At 48.1% G+C, this 16,251-nt stretch overlaps 2 protein-coding genes across 2 annotated transcripts; one reads left to right on the forward strand and one right to left on the reverse strand.

The window, feature by feature from the left end:
• Nucleotides 1-999: 999 nt before the first annotated feature.
• On the reverse strand, nucleotides 1,000-2,899 carry srp19 (signal recognition particle 19). Its single transcript, XM_004086436.4, has 5 exons — nucleotides 2,748-2,899; nucleotides 1,900-1,975; nucleotides 1,766-1,837; nucleotides 1,583-1,691; nucleotides 1,000-1,234 (listed from the first exon to the last, which is right to left on the reverse strand). The coding sequence occupies exons 1-5, from the start codon at nucleotides 2,783-2,785 to the stop codon at nucleotides 1,107-1,109; spliced, it is 423 nt and encodes a 140-aa protein (XP_004086484.1). The 5' UTR covers nucleotides 2,786-2,899; the 3' UTR covers nucleotides 1,000-1,106.
• A 725-nt stretch (nucleotides 2,900-3,624) lies between these two features.
• Nucleotides 3,625-10,312, forward strand: ppp2cb (protein phosphatase 2 catalytic subunit beta). Its single transcript, XM_004086437.4, has 8 exons — nucleotides 3,625-4,036; nucleotides 6,160-6,198; nucleotides 7,388-7,558; nucleotides 8,210-8,383; nucleotides 8,461-8,550; nucleotides 9,298-9,459; nucleotides 9,549-9,667; nucleotides 9,780-10,312. Exons 1-8 carry the CDS (start codon nucleotides 3,935-3,937, stop codon nucleotides 9,850-9,852), a joined length of 930 nt encoding a protein of 309 aa, XP_004086485.1. The 5' UTR covers nucleotides 3,625-3,934; the 3' UTR covers nucleotides 9,853-10,312.
• Nucleotides 10,313-16,251: the final 5,939 nt, after the last annotated feature.

Below are 16,251 nucleotides of genomic sequence, written 5' to 3' on the forward strand. Positions count from 1 at the left end.
CAGTTGCAGAGCCACAATCACACACCCATCACTCTCACACCTATGGACAACAGCATGTTTTTGGATGGTGGGAGGAAGCCGGAGAGAACCCACGCATGCACGGGGAGAACATGCAAACTCCACACAGAAAGGTTCCCCATTGATGTTCTGGTTCAGGACTTGAACCGGGGGCCTTCTTGCTGTGAGGCAAGAGTGCTAACCACTGCGCCACAATGCAGCCCAAAAACAACTGCTTTCATGAAAGGCTGGAACCACCACAGCGCCATCTAGTGGCTGAAAGGATTTCAAAACTTGATCAACTGGAACGTTTCGTTTCATTTGGGATCTTTTTTACACTCATGTTGGTTTATTACGGACATTTTCTCTGAAAGAACATTTGATTCTAAAACTGCTTCATGTGGAGGTGGAACCATGACCTGATTTTTAAACATTTTATTGCAAATATTCCAGATAATCACAGTAAATGACACACTAACATGTCTAATTTAAACAAACAGGTTGAGGACCAACAAAATATTAACCCCCCCCCATTCCATTGAGGTGTTCTCCCTACCATGACAAAGGTGGAAAGATTTCATGTAATCCATGGACACCAGTGAAGATCACAAATCATTGAAGAAAAAAGGTTCAGTGCACTGTCTAGTGGGTCTAGATGACCCCACTCCCAATGGTAAAGTGCCTAGGATAGCCCAAGGGTTAAGGAGGCTTAGTGTCCTGACAGGTGTGTCCACACCTGTCAGTTCAAACGCAGAGGTTTGTGTCCAGACATGCGTCACGGTGCGTCCTTTCACAGGCCCCTCCCCCATAAACACACATTCACACTGTGAGCATCACAAATGAAACATGTTAGTCAGCTTGTAACTGGGGGGGGCAGCCCTTCTGTTAACAGTCATGTGACCTCTGCCCCCCTCCCCTAGCTGGACTGGATGAATTCTTCCATCCATCAGAAAGGATGGGAGAAAGCTCTCCCATTCTGGGGCGTTCAACCAACAACCAGGAAACATGAAAATGAAGCTTTTATTAGTCAGACGAAGCAAACAGGAGAACATCTGCAAGAACCTGAACAAAAACCTTTGATCTCCTCCATCATCAAAAACACAAACAGACTATTTCTTCTTCTTCTTCTTCTTTCCGCCCTCCCCCTGCTGGGAGTTGGGGTCTCCCCCTCCGCTCTTCTGGGTCCGAGTCTTTAGCTTGGGGATCATTTCTGCCACGTACACCATCACATCTTTACCTGAAAGAGGGCACAGCAGCACACCTTTACCCGTCTGCTGTCCCGCTGAAAGACGGACGGCTAAACGTTAGAAAGCTGAGAAAAGACAAAAACGACAGAAAGGAGGAGAACTGCTGATGGATGAAAAGAAAAGAGAATCTGAGGCTCTGATAAGAAACCATAACAGGTGTGCTGCTCTAATGCAGCTGGTCAGGGGCCGTGGCCACACCCAACAGGTACCAGTGGACATGCAGCTCCACTCACCGCAGAGCCAAGGGAAAACTCCTGACCTGGTGACCTTTACCAAAGAAGGCGGAGCCTCTAAAACTGCTGCTTCATGCCGAGCGTGACCCGAGTCATACGACTTACGACACTTGAACTTGTCCTGACAGAGGCTGCCGTCGGACTGCTTCAGCTGGACCCGGACCCGGCCTCTGAACTGGACGTCCCGGTTCCACTCCCTCGGGTGCATCTTGTTCTGGAACAGCAGAATAATCCTGACCCCACTTCACAAAGGTCATTTCCCAAAGATCCCAGGTTTTCAGGCTCTACCTCCACATAGACGTTCATCCCCGCGGCGGTCAGGACATCTCTAATCTCGCCGCAGGACGGATTCTCCACCGCCTGCAAACAGTTCCTCTGCATCTGTGAGGGTTCTGAGCCACGGATCAGCTAGGAGAACTCACCTTCTCTGTGGGGATCCGGCGACCTTCAGCCAGAGTCTTCTTACTGTTGATGTAGACGGGGTAGAGGCAGACGAACCTGCACAGCCAGAAAGCCTCGAGTTCAGCGGGACTCAAACCTCTGCCACCTTCAGGAACCATTCCGTTCCAGTGCCGTTAAAGCAGACATGAACTTGTGGTACCCCAGATCTAAAAGGTTCCTGAGCTTTCAGGACTTTGACAAAGATCTGGACCAAACCGTCTCCGGACCAGAACCAAAACCTGCAGAAATAATGTGGCTTCTAGAGAAACTGGTAAGAACTTTTAGAGAACTCTAAACCAAAAGAATAAAAAGGAAAAACCGAGCAAACTCCACATGAGCCAGAACCACCGTTTACACGTCACGCTTTAGTCTGTGCTCTACGGAAAACGCCAAGGGACAAAATAAACGTATGGACCGAAATCCTTTAAACCCGCGAGCGTTTCATTCATGCGTTTCAGACAAAATGTTTCTGTAATTAAGCGACTATTCGCACGTGCCTTGGGCGGGGTTACGGTTAAAAAAGGGCAGCAGTGCCTGCTGACCGCACGTATGATGTCTGACATGAACCGTTCTGGTCGCAGACACGGCACGCACACCATTCGTGCGAATAACTTCAGCATTTGTACTTGAATGAGACTTTTTCCACAACGAACTATCCCGTCACCGTGTGACGTCAGGCGGATTGTGTAGGAGACTTTAAATTGTTGACTAGTTTAAATACCAAACATGTTTTAAGCAGAAACAAGTGTGTTTTCACCCCACTAGCCTGAAATCTGCCCTCAGATCCTGATTGACGTGCAGCTGTTCTTACAGTTGCGGGTTCACTTACCTCTCTTTGTCCGCGGGGTTCTGACTCAGGTGGGCCATGGCTAAACTAAACCAAAAACTACTTTATGCTATTAGAAACGCATAATTACTCGACAGCAGCTTTAACGCGCAGCCTCAGTAGAGGGTCCTTCTTCGGAATTCAGCCGCATAACCGGCGGGTCATTGAGCACAGTACCGCCACCTACTGGTGTGGCGGGTTAGCTGCACCTTTTTTCAGCCTCGTCAGTGCGGCTTTTCAGCCCCAAGCTCCATAAACAAGACTTTCAGTGACATGCGTATTTCAATACATAAAATAAATTTGTGTTTGTCGGCATAACTTTATCCAAGATCAGCAATTTAGGAACTACAACGCAAACAACTATAAGATTATCAAGAATTAGAAGCCATCTCGTGTCCGGGATGAACAGCTTCTTTTTTTATCTCGATACAAAATTAATTAGTAGTACATTACTGCGTACTGCACGTGTAGCGGCAGAGACAGCGGGCAAAGTCCATGTTCCTCCAAAACATCCCAGACAACTGATTTAATCTCATCTACAATTCATCACAAATAATCTGTAAAACAGTGGGAATCGAAATTCTCCCTCCTCCCATAGGCAAACCAAACCATTCTTTAATGTTGAATAAAGAAGTCAGGGAAAGATGGAAACATCTTCAAAAGGCATCAGATTACAGATGAAACATTCTTGTTATAATTTTTTAAAGGCTTTATTTCCATCATTTACCCTTTTAAAATAACAGTACATAATGACGTGGGCAAAAGTTGGACCCCCTGCAGAATTGATGGCATATTATATAAGCAGAAGTCAGACGCTGATGCTGTAGTTCCTACAGTTTCCGCTTGGAGTCGCTGCGAAGCGGAGTATGAGCATTGCTTAGGTCCCCGGATGTTGTGAAAGCGGCTCCTTTAGCATCGGTTAGCCGCTGTGACCCGCCGCCTTAATCGGGGACCTCCGAGCTTTTTTAGCCCCATTCGCCCAGTTTCACTTGGTTTGCACGCTTTGTAACCTGCTGAGTTAATCTTAACATGGTACAATTGAATTGAACGGTGGTAACTGAAGGTGTTATCGCGGATCGTTGTCCGGTTTGGTGAGACTGGATCGTGAGTAAAGGCTCCAGCGGTTAGCGCGCAGGAACAGGCCCGCTTGGTTTGGGAAGCTAACACGGTTAGCGCAGCAAGCTGTTGTAATGGAAGACAAATCCTTCACTAAAGAACTAGATCAGTGGATCGAACAGCTCAACGAGTGTAAGCAGTTAACGGAAAACCAGGTCCGGACACTCTGCGAGAAGGTAAGCGCCCTGATGGCGTCTCGCTGCGGCCTCGACCGCACAATCGGCTGCGGCTAATACCTGGAACATGAAGGAGAGTGGTGGGCACAGTGTGTGGATGGGTCAACCCGTCTTATTCACATTTAGAACGGATGCCGAACGAGCTCTGAAAGCAGCTGTTTAGCAGAAATGTTGGTAAAAATCTGTTAACGACTTAAGTGGACGCAGGCTCAGAATGTTCACACTCGGTTTCCAGGATATAGACGGTCACGGAGGTAATCGGGGAAGTTTGTAAATGTTTTTTTCTGAGACGTTTCTTTCAGCCGCCGAAACCTTTGCGGTGTTGTAACGTGTTTATTCAGGCAGAGCCTCGGTCTGCGCCGCGCCCTGCTTTTATTGATCCGTGTTGCATAAAGACTCTCCGTCTTGAAACATCAGCGCCTCCCAGAATCGTCCCAGAGCTTCTGGTTCTTCCTCATTTTAACTCGAAGCAAAGAAAAAGTGACGTCATCGTGGCGTTTCCGTGGAAGGCCTGGGTCTTTCAGCGGGTCTTCATTATGTTACAGACTGAAGTCTGTGTATTGGCAGATTCTTTGTCAGTGTGGGGGTTTCTAACTCTTTTTATGCATAATCTTAATTTTCTAAACACATTTTACACCACAGCGCAGAAATAATCACCTCCATCTGTTGAAATACTTCACAGTTTCTGTGTGTACTGACGTGTACTCACAATGACTTACAGTACACAGTTTCTGTGTGTACTGACGTGTACTCACAATGACTTACAGTACACAGTTTCTGTGTGTACTGACGTGTACTCACGGTGACTTACAGTACACAGTTTCTGTGTGTACTGACGTGTACTCACAATGACTTACAGTACACAGTTTCTGTGTGTACTGACGTGTACTCACGATGACTTACAGTACACAGTTTCTGTGTGTACTGACGTGTACTCACAATGACTTACAGTACACAGTTTCTGTGTGTACTGACGTGTACTCACGATGACTTACAGTACACAGTTTCTGTGTGTACTGACGTGTACTCACGATGACTTACAGTACACAGTTTCTGTGTGTACTGACGTGTACTCACAATGACTTACAGTACACAGTTTCTGTGTGTACTGACGTGTACTCACGATGACTTACAGTACACAGTTTCTGTGTGTACTGACGTGTACTCACGATGACTTACAGTACACAGTTTCTGTGTGTACTGACGTGTACTCACGATGACTTACAGTACACAGTTTCTGTGTGTACTGACGTGTACTCACGATGACTTACAGTACACAGTTTCTGTGTGTACTGACGTGTACTCACGATGACTTACAGTACACAGTTTCTGTGTGTACTGACGTGTACTCACGATGACTTACAGTACACAGCAGCTGGAACCAGTCATGCTGAATTCACTTGGAGGTGGGGGGTTGCACACTTATCATGGACGCTGGTTTGGTTGCTGAGGGCCAAATGGACTCTGGAAACTGAGGGACAGGTCTATTTCCTGAAACCAGTTATCTTGTGCGTATGTTAACACACCCACTGGGTTCCTGCCGGGATGATCTAAGTTTAGGGTTCTGATGGGTGTGCACCGCTGTATGTGTAGTTGGCTAACACGCTAGCAGGTGATGGTTGTACTCATTAGCTGATAGCTTCTCTTTGATCGTAAGTTTCTGCCATCCGAGCTAAATCTGACATGGCAGAAGGCCGCCCTTCAGCAAAGGGGGAGAGCCAAACTTTTTTGACGTTTGTGGAACTCTGATTGTTTATTCACTAATGATGCCCCCACCCACCACAATACACTCCTGCTGAACTGCCGCTAGCTGGTTTTGTTTTCACATCAGGTTCAGAGAGGAAGTTGGTATTGTTCCTAGAAAGTTTTCTTATTTAATAACTTTTTATAATCTTCCTTTCTGGTCTTTTTGTTACTAAAACACCCCCCCCCCCCCAGCACACAGACGGGGCTGCACTGCAGCTGCTTTAGTTGGTTTTCAGCTCATTTTCTGATAAACTGGCATCACATTTTAGAGGAAGGTTTTTGGCTTGGTGGGAATTCAGCGATCTGCTCGTACTGCTGAACAGGAAGCTGCCAATAAATCCTCCCGACTAAACGCTCTTCTTCTTTCTCCTCTTCAGGCCAAGGAGATTCTGACCAAGGAGTCCAACGTTCAGGAGGTGAGTTCCAGCTCGCTAAACCGAATTCTGATCATGTGCAAACAATTAATTTTAAGGATTACGCTCATATTGTTGTTTTAGACCATTTATGTTTAGAGAATGGAGGTTTGATGTTCCCAGCTCTGCTAAGTCAGTCCGCCGGTCTCTCGCGAAGCGCAGATGTGAAAGCAGCAGCGAGCAAAGAGGAGCTACTAACCCTGCTCAGAAAAAAACACTAACACGCACCGCCAGACGTGCTCCTGTCACATGACTTCTGCTAGTTTCCTCCGTGTAGCTTCAGTTGAAAGAGATGAAGCAGCAGAACATGTGAGGATTTGTACCAGAATCCAGGACGACCTGGAGGACAAAACTGCTGGATTCACAGCAGCAACAGAACGTTGATAAAAAGGGTGGATTTGGAGACAGCGGGTCGTTACACACTGATGCTACCATGCTATGATACTAAATGCTACCATGCTATATGCTACCATGCTATGATACTAAATGCTACCATGCTATGATACTAAATGCTACCATGCTATAATGCTAAATGCTACCATGCTATAATGCTAAATGCTACCATGCTATGATACTAAATGCTACCATGGTATGATGCTAAATGCTACCATGCTATGATACTAAATGCTACCATGCTATGATACTAAATGCTACCATGCTATGATACTAAATGCTACCATGCTATGATACTAAATGCTACCATGCTATGATACTAAATGCTACCATGCTATGATACTAAATGCTACCATGCTATATGCTACCATGCTATGATACTAAATGCTACCATGCTATGATGCTAAATGCTACCATGCTATGATACTAAATGCTACCATGTTATGATACTAAATGCTACCATGCTATGATGCTAAATGCTACCATGCTATGATACTAAATGCTACCATGCTAAATGCTACCATGCTATGACGCTAAATGTTACCGTGCTATGACACTAAATGCTACCGTGCTATGATAATAAATGCTACCATGCTAAATGCTACCATGCTATGATGCTAAATGCTACCATGCTACATGCTACCCTGCAATGATGCTAAATGCTACCATGCTATGCTAACGAGCTGTTCCGTGTGTCATCTACATGTGATCACGGTTTAGTCAGACTTTGTTTTCACGTAGCGGATTTTAATACATGACGGATAAATGCAACATGACTTGATGATGACGGTCTCCTCAGGTGCGATGCCCGGTGACCGTGTGCGGCGACGTTCACGGTCAGTTCCATGACCTGATGGAGCTCTTTAAGATCGGAGGGAAGTCTCCAGACACCAACTACCTGTTCATGGGAGACTACGTGGACAGGGGCTACTACTCTGTGGAGACGGTCACGCTGCTCGTCACGTTAAAGGTAACCCTCGTTAGCAGACCTTCCTGCTGAGAGTGGGAGCGCCTGAGGAGGTGGGACTGCATCTGATTGTTGTCAGCAGTCTTCTGTGGTCACACCTGCACAACTGTCAGGTTTCTGCCAAATGGTAATATGGGAGGCCGTACCTGCAGTTGGAAGAGGTGTGTTTGTGTGGCAGAGCGGCAGCGGCAGTGTTGTGTGTTCCTTTCTGTGTGTTTCTATGTTTCCGTGTGTGTTTGTGTTTCTGTGTTCGTTTCAAGGTTTCCGTGTTTCTATGTGTCCGTGTGTGTCTGTGTGTTTGTGTTTTCTCTGCGAGTTGGCGGCTGTTTTAAGAAGAAATGTTCTTAAAGGTTACCTGTTTTTAATCTTAATGGTTGTCCGTTTTGGACCGCAGACACTTCTCCTGAATAAGGAAATTAATCTTGAAGTCGGTCTTTTCAGTGGCTGTAACTCCGCCCACCTCCTCAAAGTTTGCTGTAAAGGCGGAGTCAGAGGTCCCGCCTCTGCGTGCAGCTTTGTGGTTGTCGTTGGAGGACTTTAGTCTCGTTAACCAGATCGCAGAGGTCTTTCCTCGGTTTCTCCGGAGGTGTGCGATGTGTGATGCTGTGGAACCTGCTGGCAGCTGGCAGTGTTCATGTGAGGTTTCATGCGCAGGTTCGATTCCCAGAGAGGATCACTATACTGCGAGGGAACCACGAGTCCCGTCAGATCACACAGGTCTACGGATTCTATGACGAGTGTCTGCGGAAATACGGCAACGCCAACGTCTGGAAGTACTTCACAGACCTGTTTGACTACCTGCCGCTCACTGCGCTGGTGGACGGGCAGGTGAGAGCCGCTACACCCAGACCGTCAGGCCATGGAAGCAGGAGCTCTACAGACACTGTCCTTTGCTGTCCTTTCAGATTTTCTGTCTCCACGGCGGCCTGTCTCCCTCCATAGACACTCTGGACCACATACGAGCTCTGGACCGCCTGCAGGAGGTCCCGCATGAGGTACACGCTCCTCACTGGACGTCCCGCTCAAGTGTTTTGGGCCTTACGTCATTCCAATCCTTTGATTTGGAGTTTGTGCCGATACAGAGTCCTGATCCAAAACTTTTGTGAAGTACTTTAAAAAAAAACAAAAAAAAAAACAAATTAATGAACAGATCCATTTTTTCTTTTATTCTCCTCCTTTTATCATTCAACACTTCTACGATTAAGTAAATCCTGCAGCTATCTAGTACGAATAGTTAACTATAAACTAGTCAAAACTGCTGATAATCATGGCAGAAAGTTTGGGGACTGAAGCTTTAGTATCCTCAGAATTGTTGAACATTTTTAATCGGAACAGGAAAAAATCTCAGCGCCGTTTTCAATCCTGATGGTTTTTCTCTTAAAATCCTTTCGTAGGTCGTTGTTTACGTGACACTTGCCGTCAGTTGAAAACATTTTATTAAGAGTCATTGACCCGGAACTCGAAGCTGTGAAAAATTGTGGTGATTCGTTGATGAAATGCAGACTTCTAGTAGAGTATTTATCTGGAATAATAAGCTTGAAATGATGGTATAATCGGGTTAGGGTTATGTCCGATCGGGAGACACGTCTGATTTCAATCCAGTCTGCAACCGATCGATCAACTCCGGTTTGCGATCACGTGGTCGGAGCGGGACAGCCCCGACAGCAGCGTCCTCCTCTGCTGCAGAGCAGAAGGTAAGAGCTGCACAGGTTGGTGTTAATCTGACTCCCCCCACCCCCCAGGGCCCCATGTGCGACCTGCTGTGGTCTGACCCGGATGACCGCGGTGGGTGGGGCATCTCTCCCAGAGGTGCTGGCTACACTTTTGGACAGGACATTTCTGAAACCTTCAACCACGCCAACGGCCTAACTCTGGTGTCCCGCGCCCATCAGCTGGTCATGGAGGTGAGACTCCTCATACACACACACACACCCCCGGCTGTTAGGATGGATGGGCCGTTTGTGATCATGCACCCCCACCCCTCTGTCTGCAGGGCTACAACTGGGGTCACGACAAGAACGTGGTGACCATCTTCAGCGCCCCCAACTACTGCTATCGCTGCGGCAACCAGGCAGCCATCATGGAACTGGACGACACCCTGAAGTACTCTTTGTAAGTCCCACCCCCCCGGGTGTCTCTGGATGGAACATTCCTAGAGAGTCCAATCATCATTTCATCCAACGTGTCTCTGAATCGCACCTTTACTTTCATCCTCTCTCTACAGCCTGCAGTTTGACCCCGCCCCCCGCCGCGGCGAGCCTCATGTGACTAGACGCACTCCTGACTACTTCCTGTGAATGTCCTATTGTCCCCCATAAGTCATTCACCAAGCCCCGCCCCTGCCCCACCCCTCTCATTTTGAATGGAGAAGATGCATTGAGCAGATTCAACAGAGCGGTGATGTCACTAAAGCTGAGCTTCAGCCGCATGTTAACCTTCATCTTCTCCATCTGACATGTTTGAAAACAGGAGAATAAAAAAGTACCGACGTGGACCAAATGTGCCATATTTTGATCCTTTTCCAACAACTGTTTTTGTTTTTTAGAGCTCACTATATCCCCGCCCGTCTCCACCTTCATCCATCTGTGCTTTCTTTCTGTTGCCAGATCAGTTTAAAGGAAACGTAGGAGAGTTTGCTTCAGTAGAACAGCTCTGAGTTTCAGCTGTTAAGGCTGCAGCCAGCAGTCATCTCTACTATATTACTGTAATTTCAATGAAGACAACAGACATGTGAAATAAAATGTCCTATTGACAAACCGCTGCTGTCCGTCTGCTCTGTGCCAAACAAACTGACAAACCTGGATGACATCACAGGGGTTCACTGACACCTGGATGACATCACAGGGGTTCACTGACACCTGGATGACATCACAGGGGTTCACTGACACCTGGATGACATCACAGGGGTTCACTGACACCTGGATGACATCACAGGGATTCACTGACACCTGGATGACATCACAGGGATTCACTGACACCTGGATGACATCACAGGGATTCACTAGCTGAATTTACATGGACAAAAGTAATCGGAAAGAACGCCTGATCGGAAGAAAAATGCGTCATGTAAACACGCCGTTCGTAATACTCTGACTTGTTCGGATCAAAATTTCTTTCCGATCGAGATAGGTGGGTTATGCCGATTGTGGATTCGATCGTTGTTCATGTAAACAGTTCATTCCGATCGTGTGTCACTACTGCTCTGGTTTGACGTCATACATAGATGGTGTTTTGCTCCATAGAAGCTTTGGACCGACCTGCTGCGTAGATTTATATGACAGCAAGGATGTTTACTGTGGGACTCATTTACTTTTCTGGTATTTTCAACACTACTGCGCATGCCCAAATGATTTAGTGTGACCTTGTGAACGGAAAAAGGTTTTCTGATCCCATGTGCACGGTTGATATTTTAATCCGACCATTGATCCGATCGTTATTTTGCCCATGTAACAGCGGCTACTGACACACATGGATGACATCAGGGATTCACGGATGCACCTGGATGACATCACAAGTTCAATAACGACATCCACCAGGTGTGGAAGCACACCTGTACTGATTTTAAAAAGGCAGCAGGTGAGTTCACCTTTAAAAGTGAAAGTGAAAATGAGTGGACATAAAGGAGGTAGAGGATGAGGCCCAGGTAGATGAAGAATGAGAGAGCATGGCTGAAAGACTTGATAGAACCTGAGATAATTTTTCGTTATTATATAATTATTATTCGTTATTTTACTTTGGAGCCGGTTTAGCTCGTGCTGGTTTGCGGCGCTTTCCGTACGTGAAACCAGGGTTCGAATCCGGGCTGCTCCTTATTCCCTTCTCTGCTGCTGTGCTGGTCCCAAGCCCGGATAACTTCAGAGGGTTGCGTCAGGAAGGGCATCCGGCGTAAAACATTGCCAAGTTAACCATGTGACTCATCTTCGACGGAGAGGTTGTTTCGCTGTGGCAACCCCTGATGGGAAAATGAGAAAGATTTGTTATTTTACTTTATTTATTTTATTTCCCAACTAATAACTCATCAGCAATGATTCAATATAAACTGAGGGAAGTGACTTTAACAAAACAAAAAACAAAAACAACAACAAACAAAATAGAAAAGAAGTAGTCCGCTCCTGCACTTAAAAGTCATGTGGACCGGTGGAGCGAGCGACCGTGTCTCTGAGCAGAGCAGACGGACTTAACAGCTTTGTGTTTGAGGGGAAGGGAGGATGCTTTGTTACGTGTGGGAGACTTAGGACTGTGATCCGTCCCGCAGCAACACGAGCTTCATAATAACCGTAAAAATAATAAAAGCACATGTAAGAGATCATCTCGTATATTACCGAGCTGACGTATCTATGCATATAGCCGCTCAGCGGAACTAATTTTGTCTTCTGGTATTTTCAACACTGCGCATGTTCGAATGATTTATTCCAACCGAAAGTGTGACCCATGTGGACGTTTTTTATAATCTGAAAAAGTTTTTCTGGGCCCATGTACACGATTGGATCATAATCCGACCATTGATCTGATCAAGATATTTTGCTCATGTAACCGCGGCTTATGGTGTCGACTCGCAGGGTGGCGGGGGCGTGGCATCACGATGGTGTCTCTCCATCGTGATGTCAGTCACCCATCAGGACAATACCATTGGCACAACCCTAATTTCTACTTTTATCAAAGTCAACAAAAGTTTACATACCTTACATTAGTATTTGGTGCTCTTGCCTTTAACTGAGCTGCATGGTGGCGCAGTGGTTAGTGCTCTTGCCTCACAGCAAGTCGGCCCCCGGTTCAATCCTGGCTGGGGGACCTAAACCAGATCATCAATGGGGGACCTTTCTGTGGAGTTTGCTGCGTGGGTTTTCTCCGGGGTCTTTCCGGTTTCCTCCCACCATCCAAGAACATGCTTCATAGGTTAATTGGCAACTCTAAATTGTCCCCTGCCTTCACTCACAAGTGGCTGGGATAGGCTCCAGCAGCCCCGTGACCCCGAAAACGGACAAAATGGAAAAAGATGAATGAATGCCTTTCTCTGCAGTACTTGGGTCAAACGTCCTGGATATCCACAAGCTTCTCAAGATCTGGTAGGATTCCTCCTGACAGAACTCAGACGCTTCTAAAGAGATGATGTCATCTGGGGATTCCCAAATGTTTAAAGGTGTAGTGATCTTAGCGTATACAAACATTTTAATTTGATAAAAGTCAAAACTTGTCTAAAATAACCCCAGTCTCATTATTCTGACATTTAGCAAATTGAAATAATTGTGTTAATTGTAATTGACCTAAAACAGGAAAAGTTTACTTTTATTTCATTTCTGACAGTGAAAAAAACAGCAAATGTGTCCAGCGGCGCTGGATGGGCTTCCCATCTACACCTGGGGCTGGGATCGGCCCTTCCCTGGCTCTGGGGCGGGACGGGGCAACCCTCTTGGGGCCCCCGGTCGCTCTGGGTGTCATCCGCTTCGGCTGCGGGGTCTGGGGGTGGGGTGGGGTGGGGGTCATGTAGGCCCTGTCCTGTGGGGGGGCATTCTGGGGGAGGGGGGGGGGGGGGCACTATTGGTACGGGGCAGGGGGGGTTGACGGGTCGGGGTCTCCGCTGAGGCCATCGGCGGTTTCCCCGGCCGGTTGGCTGCCTCGGTCCCGTCGAGGCCTGACCAGAGCTCTTCTAGGGCCGGCGTTTGGGGGTGGGGGCCTGGGCTTGCTCCGGGGGGGGCCGGCGCTTTCTGGCTCCTCTCTCTCTGTGTGGGGGTGGTGGTGCTGGGCCTGGGGTGTCTGCGCCTCCGGGGGTGGGGCCCCGGGGCTGGGTGGGCCTGGCCCCCTTGCTGGGGGGGGGGGGGGGGGGGCGGGGGACAGCTGTTTGACCACCGGGGGACAGTCTATCATCTGTCCCCAACTTACCCCCTTCCTCATATAACCTCATAATAGGGTGAGGGGGTGGGGGGCTTAGCCTGCGATGAGCCTTGGGGGGGGGGTTTACTAGGCAGTGGCCCCCCTCATGTGGTTGCCGTATGGAGTGGGCCCCCCCTCTTTCGGTTTTATTTGCACCTTAGACATGTAGGGCCCTTGGTAGGGGGGGTGCTTGGACATCACTGCCAGCAAGCAGCGGATGTCCTCCTAGCACCCTACCCGCCAATTTTAACCGCACCTTAGACATTTAGGGCCCCTTGGTGGGGAGGGTCAGGGGACGTCACTGTGAGTAATCAGGAGATGTCCCCTTAGTGCCCTACCCGCCAATTTTAACCGCACCCCCCTTAGTACACACACCCCTCCCCCCTCAATATATACATCCCAACATAAACACACACACATGCACACACACACCCTTTCAAACACACATACACGCACACACATTTTGCAAGGAAGGTGGGACCTGGGTCCGTCTGTCCCCTGCCTCTTCCCTGGTGGGGGGTACGGGCCCCTTTGCAGCGGCGGCCGTGTCCCCGGGGTGCCGGCTTCCTGGGCCCGGCGGTGCTCTCTCCGCGCGGTGGGGGGGTTCACATTACATCAGAGCCGGGGGTGTCTGGTCCCTGGGGGGTGGGTTCTGGTCCTTGCTCCTGAGTGCTGGGCCCCGCCAAATTTCCAACTGTGGCCGAGCCTGGTCGGGCCATATTTACAACACCCCTTGTGGGCCCTCTGGCTCGTACCTGGGGTTGGGGCGGGGGGATGCCCGGAACTCCTGGGTGGTGGTGGGGTGCTCGTTTGGGGCTGTGGGCGTCCTTCTCCGGTGGGGCCCTGCGTTGGGTTCTCCCGGCGCGGCGGGGGGGGCTGCTCTCCTGGTTGGGCTGGGGCGGCGCTCTCTTTCCCTCTGTGCGTCCCTGGCCTCTGGCTCTGGGGGCCTTGCGGCGGCCCTGCTGGCCCTGGCCTGGGTGGCGGGCTTGGTCGCCCGGGCGGCGGTTGTTCCCTGCCGGTTCCCGTGTGGCGTTGGGGGGATTCCGGCTGCCGCTGCGGTGGGGGTCTTGGGGTGGGGATGGCTGGGCACTCTCCCTCCTTCTTTTCACGTTCCACCATCCATTTTAGAAGAACATAAACACTCACCTGAGCACTGGTGTTAGCTCACCTTTGCACTAACAGTTTGCATGACTGAATGACTGAAATATTTCACACTAGTTGGTTTTAAGGCATAAGTATGCGTGTGAACACTATCTGTTTTGTGTACATGTCGACAGGTGGACATTTTTGCAGCTAGCAGGTGTGTTTATAACATTTGAGTGTGTGTGTGGACAGGCTCCGCCCCTTTTTTTTTTTTTTTTTTTTCTACATTTGAACCTTACCATAATGATTAACAACCAGTAAACTTGTTGCTTTATGCTGCTTCATGGTCTTATGCCCCTTCCCCTCCTACTATCACCCTCCTCCCCCCCCCTCTCTAATGTCCCTCTCTCTTCTTCCCCTCTTTCCTTTTCCGTCCGGTCCAACACCAAAGATTTTCAGACATGATTGAAATTAATAAAGTTTGGCCTCAATTACAAAAGGGGTTTATTCAGACATACCTTTGGTTTGTCTGAAGATTAATAACCCCTCTTGTTAAAGTAAAATATGTCCAACACAAGAGGCCCTCAGCTCTCATCTGTCTGCCCAGCTGTTGGACAGGACAAGTTAAAAAAAAAAAAAAAAAAAAAAAAAAAAAAAAGAATCTGGTCTACTAGAATTTACCTGTGTCACACATGCAGTTGTATTTATATTTGTCCACAGATTTGATTAGTTTCGCTGATTTCATTGATGGATTATTACTGCAATTATGGTGAGAAATACTTGCATTAGTAATTCTGCTGCATCAGTGCTGAGACAAAGACATGTCATTTAGACTGTAGGTTTGTCACTTTTAATAATAATAATAATGAATTTTATTTATATGGCGCCTTTCTAGACACCCAAGGTCGCCTCACAGATAGAAAACAGTAGAATACAATTAAAAGAAAGACACATTTGTAAAAAACAAACAAAACAATAGAATCATAAATGAATTAGGGGGGTATGCTTGTCTGAAGATGTGGGTTTTCAGATTTTTAGCAAACTGCGGGACTGAGTTCATGTTCCGCAGACCTGAGGGAAGTGAGTTCCAGAGCTGGGGGGCAGAGCGTCTGAATGCTCTGCCCCCCATGGTGACAAGCCGAGTGGTGGGTGTAACAAGCTGGAGGGAGGAGGCGGACCTAACGGAGCGGGTGGGAATGGCAACATACAGATATGGGGGGGCGAGGTTATGGAGGGCTTTGAAGGCCAAAATAAGGATTTTATAATAAATCCGGAGAGGCACTGGTAGCCAGTGGAGCTTCTGTAGAACGAGTGTGATGTCCATAGTGGAGGGGGTTTGTGTTCTGATCCGGGCAGCAGAGTTTTGGAGCAGTTGTAGTTTGTGAATAGTTTTGTAAGGGAGTCCGGATAAAAGGGAGTTTCAGTCGTCCAGACGGGAGGTGATGAGACTGTGGACTAGAATGGCTGTGGAGTGAGGACTGAGTGAGGGGCTGAGACGGCGGATGTTTCGGAGGTGGAAATAGGCCGTCCGGGTGATGCTATTGATGTGGGCAGTGAAGGAGAGAGTGCTGTCGAGGATGACACCCAGACTCTTAACTTGTGGGGAGGGAGGGATGGAGCAGTTATCGAAGGAAATGGAGAAGTTAGGGAGTTTATTTAGGGTGGTCTTTGTTCCTACGATGAGGAGTTCAGTTTTGTTGATATTTAATTTAAGGAAGTTTGCAGTGAACCAAGACTTTATT

The sequence above is a fragment of the Oryzias latipes genome, chromosome 9 (assembly GCF_002234675.1).
Source record: "Oryzias latipes chromosome 9, ASM223467v1".
Taxonomy (NCBI): domain Eukaryota; kingdom Metazoa; phylum Chordata; class Actinopteri; order Beloniformes; family Adrianichthyidae; genus Oryzias; species Oryzias latipes.

Excerpts from the sequence above, each read along its gene's own strand:
- srp19 (XM_004086436.4), bottom strand. The coding sequence starts at position 2,785 with ATGGCCCACCTGAGTCAGAACCCCGCGGACAAAGAGAG. Across the intron at positions 1,976-2,747 it reads AACCCCGCGGACAAAGAGAG|GTTCGTCTGCCTCTACCCCG; the intron begins GTAAGTGAACCC and ends CTGGCTGTGCAG. Across the intron at positions 1,235-1,582 it reads TCAGGACAAGTTCAAGTGTC|GTAAAGATGTGATGGTGTAC; the intron begins GTAAGTCGTATG and ends GCCCTCTTTCAG.
- ppp2cb (XM_004086437.4), top strand. The coding sequence starts at position 3,935 with ATGGAAGACAAATCCTTCACTAAAGAACTAGATCAGTGGATCGAACAG. Across the intron at positions 8,384-8,460 it reads CTGCGCTGGTGGACGGGCAG|ATTTTCTGTCTCCACGGCGG; the intron begins GTGAGAGCCGCT and ends CTGTCCTTTCAG. Across the intron at positions 9,668-9,779 it reads GACACCCTGAAGTACTCTTT|CCTGCAGTTTGACCCCGCCC; the intron begins GTAAGTCCCACC and ends CTCTCTCTACAG.